The 3,102-nt window shown below is 34.5% G+C and overlaps 1 protein-coding gene across 1 annotated transcript; it reads left to right on the forward strand.

Moving 5' to 3' along the window:
* Positions 1 to 1,045: 1,045 nt before the first annotated feature.
* On the forward strand, positions 1,046 to 2,701 carry CTRU02_215808 (transposase; the record flags this gene model as incomplete). The annotated part of the gene is made up of 1 exon (XM_070206579.1): positions 1,046 to 2,701. The coding sequence occupies one exon, from the start codon at positions 1,046 to 1,048 to the stop codon at positions 2,699 to 2,701; it is 1,656 nt and encodes a 551-aa protein (XP_070059746.1).
* Positions 2,702 to 3,102: the final 401 nt, after the last annotated feature.

Genomic DNA, 3,102 nt, shown 5'->3' on the forward strand with positions numbered 1-3,102 from the left:
ATTTCTTATTTTATATAGAAGAGTAAAGTAAACAAAGTAATATATCTACTTATCTTAATATCTAATTAATTAATTTTGAATTTATTAAGGCTTTACTTTACTTTACTTCTTACTCTCTTTAAACTAGTTAATAATACTAATAGTCTTTATTATTCTTATAGCTTTTTTTTAATTTATATATTAGTTATTAATAATATACTAAGCTTAAATTAATCTATATTTATCTATTTAGAAGACTAAAACTATATTATACTTCGTACTATAATTTGTTAAAAGCGTCGAAACTATTCTTTTTAATATTTAAGTATTAAGGCTTTCTAAGTTTCTATAAGTCTTGTATTTATTTAATTAATATAATTCTCTAATATTATTAATTATATTACTTATTTTACTAAAGTATATAATAACTGCTTTAGATTTTAATAGTAATTATAAAACTTTATAATTAATCTCTTAGTTAGAATAAGATTCATATTATTAGTTTTTATATAAACTAGTAAGTATTAAATAAAAATTAGTTCCGGTTTATATTATATTAAATATTAAGAATAAAAACCTTGAATAGTTAATTATAGTAGTTTATAAGTTTTTACCTTAAGTTATTAGATTTAGGAAGCTAGTAAAATTTATCTCTAAGAAGATAATAAAATAATAATATAATATTTTTAAGTTACTTAGTATTAAACTTAGATTCTACTATACATAGTATTAAACTAATATATATAGAGTTAACGACTTAGAGTCTTATAAGTAAACTATTTAGGTACTTATTTTAATATTTTTACTTTTATATTATTATAAAATAACTTCTAGTTCCTAAGTTAACTTATTATTTAATTTTATACTCTTTATAACTAAAGTATTTATTATATAAAGTAAATAATTTAATAGAAGTATAAAGTAAAACTACTAATAGCTTAAGAATTAAACTTTATTTCTAAGTATAACGTACATGATAAGCGAGTGAGACAGACAAGCGAGTGAGACAGTAAACCGCGACCGTCGCACCTTGACGCGACCGGCACCTTTTCCTCTACAATAAATCATGGAATCAGCTAGTATTGAAAGAAGGTTACAAATTGCCCTTCAAGCAATGAGAAATGACCCAAAACTTAGTGCTCGGGCCGCAGGTGCACTCTATACAGTCAGTCACGCAACATTAAGCCGGCGACTAAAGGGAATAGTTTCACGACGCGACAGCATGCCTAATTCACGGAATTTATCAGATTTAGAAGAGAAGACAATAGTTGAGTATATTCTCGACCTAGATGCGCGATCATTTCCTCCCCGGCTGAGTAGTGTGGAAGAAATGGCCAATCGACTTCTCGTAGAGCGCGACGCGCCTCCAGTTAGGAAGCGCTGGGCTTCTAATTTCGTCAAGCGACAACCACAGCTTAGGACGCGTTTCTTTCGCAAGTATGACTATAAGAGAGCTCAATGCGAAGATCCAGAGGTGATTCGTGGCTGGTTTTCGCTTGTGAAGAATACAATTGCGAAGTATGGTATTGCTGATGCTGATATCTACAACTTTGATGAGACCGGCTTTATGATAGGCGTTATTGCTTCTGGAATGGTTGTTACAAGTGCTGAAAGGCGTTCAAATACGAAGATGACACAGCCTGGCAATAGGGAATGGGTTACAGTTATCCAGGCTATTAATTCCCAAGGGGAGAGCATCCCGCCATACATCATCGTTGCAGGCCAGTATCACCTCTCAAGCTGGTATACAGAAACCTCTCTTCCGGGCGATTGGGCTATTGCAACGTCTGAAAATGGATGGACAACAAACGAGAGAGGTATTGACTGGATCAGACACTTCGACATTTATACAAAACCACGTACGTCTGGGAAATATCGCCTCCTCGTTGTTGATGGTCATGAAAGTCACCACTCCGCAGCCTTCGAGCTCTTTTGTCAAGAAAACAACATTATTACACTGTGCATGCCGGCTCACTCGTCTCATCTACTTCAACCCTTAGATGTTGGTTGTTTTCAGCCGTTAAAGAATGCCTACGGTCGGCAAATTGAGAATAAGATGCGGCGAGGCACAACCCATATCTCGAAGGAAGATTTCTTTGCAGCATTTCACAAAGCTTTTAAGCAGTCTTTTACGAGGAAAAATATCCAGGGAGGTTTCCGAGGAGCTAGACTTGTCCCTTTGAATGCAGAAAGTGTTCTCTCAAAGCTGGATGTAAAGTTCCGAACGCCAACGCCTGAGGAGGGGGTCCCTCAGACACCAGACCCTTGGATCTCTAGGACGCCGAGCAACCCAAGCGAAGCAAGATCACAGTCTACTTTTATTAAGAGTCGAATCTCACGCCACCGAAGCAGCTCTCCAGCATCAATTTATAATGCTGTGAGTAAGCTAGCCAGAGGGACAGAAGGACTAGGGCATCGGGTAGCATTACTAGAGTCAGAGGTTCAAATCCTTCGAGAGGAGAATGCAATATTAAGTCGGCGTCGAAGGGCTAAGAAAACACGTCTACAGAAAGGAGGAAGTCTTACTATATCTACTAGAGAGGATATACAGTCGCAAAGAGAGGCAGACACGCAACTACAAGAGGAAACGCGACGGAGTAGTGGTCGCAAAGTGAGGTCTGAGACGACTCATCGTCGGTGTGGCGTATGCGGGAATACAGGCCACAACGCGAGAACATGTCAATTTATTGAGGAAACATCCGAAGAACAGGAATCCGAGTAGTATTAATCAATCTAAGATTTCTTGTTATAGATTTCGATATTATTGTCGCGAAGGTCTGGTTTACTGTCTCACTCGCTTGTCTGTCTCACTCGCTTGTCTGTCTCACTCGCTTATCATGTACGTTATAATAACTATTTAATATTATAAATAGTATATTAAACTATTAATTGCTTTTTAAGTATTCTTATAAAAATATAATTATATTTCAAAATAACGTAGACTTCTAATTAAATAATATTTAACTCTTGATTTTATTACTAAAATATATATTTACTAAATTCTTAATATAAAACTTATATATGTTTCATAAAAAACTTATTTTCTTTTCTTTAGAATTATACTTTTAAGTAGTTACTTATATAGTACTTTAAAGATCTATTCTAGAGTATTATAAAAAAGAC

Source organism: Colletotrichum truncatum, assembly GCF_014235925.2.
Source record: "Colletotrichum truncatum strain CMES1059 chromosome Unknown Contig_0020, whole genome shotgun sequence".
In the NCBI taxonomy this organism is placed as follows: domain Eukaryota; kingdom Fungi; phylum Ascomycota; class Sordariomycetes; order Glomerellales; family Glomerellaceae; genus Colletotrichum; species Colletotrichum truncatum.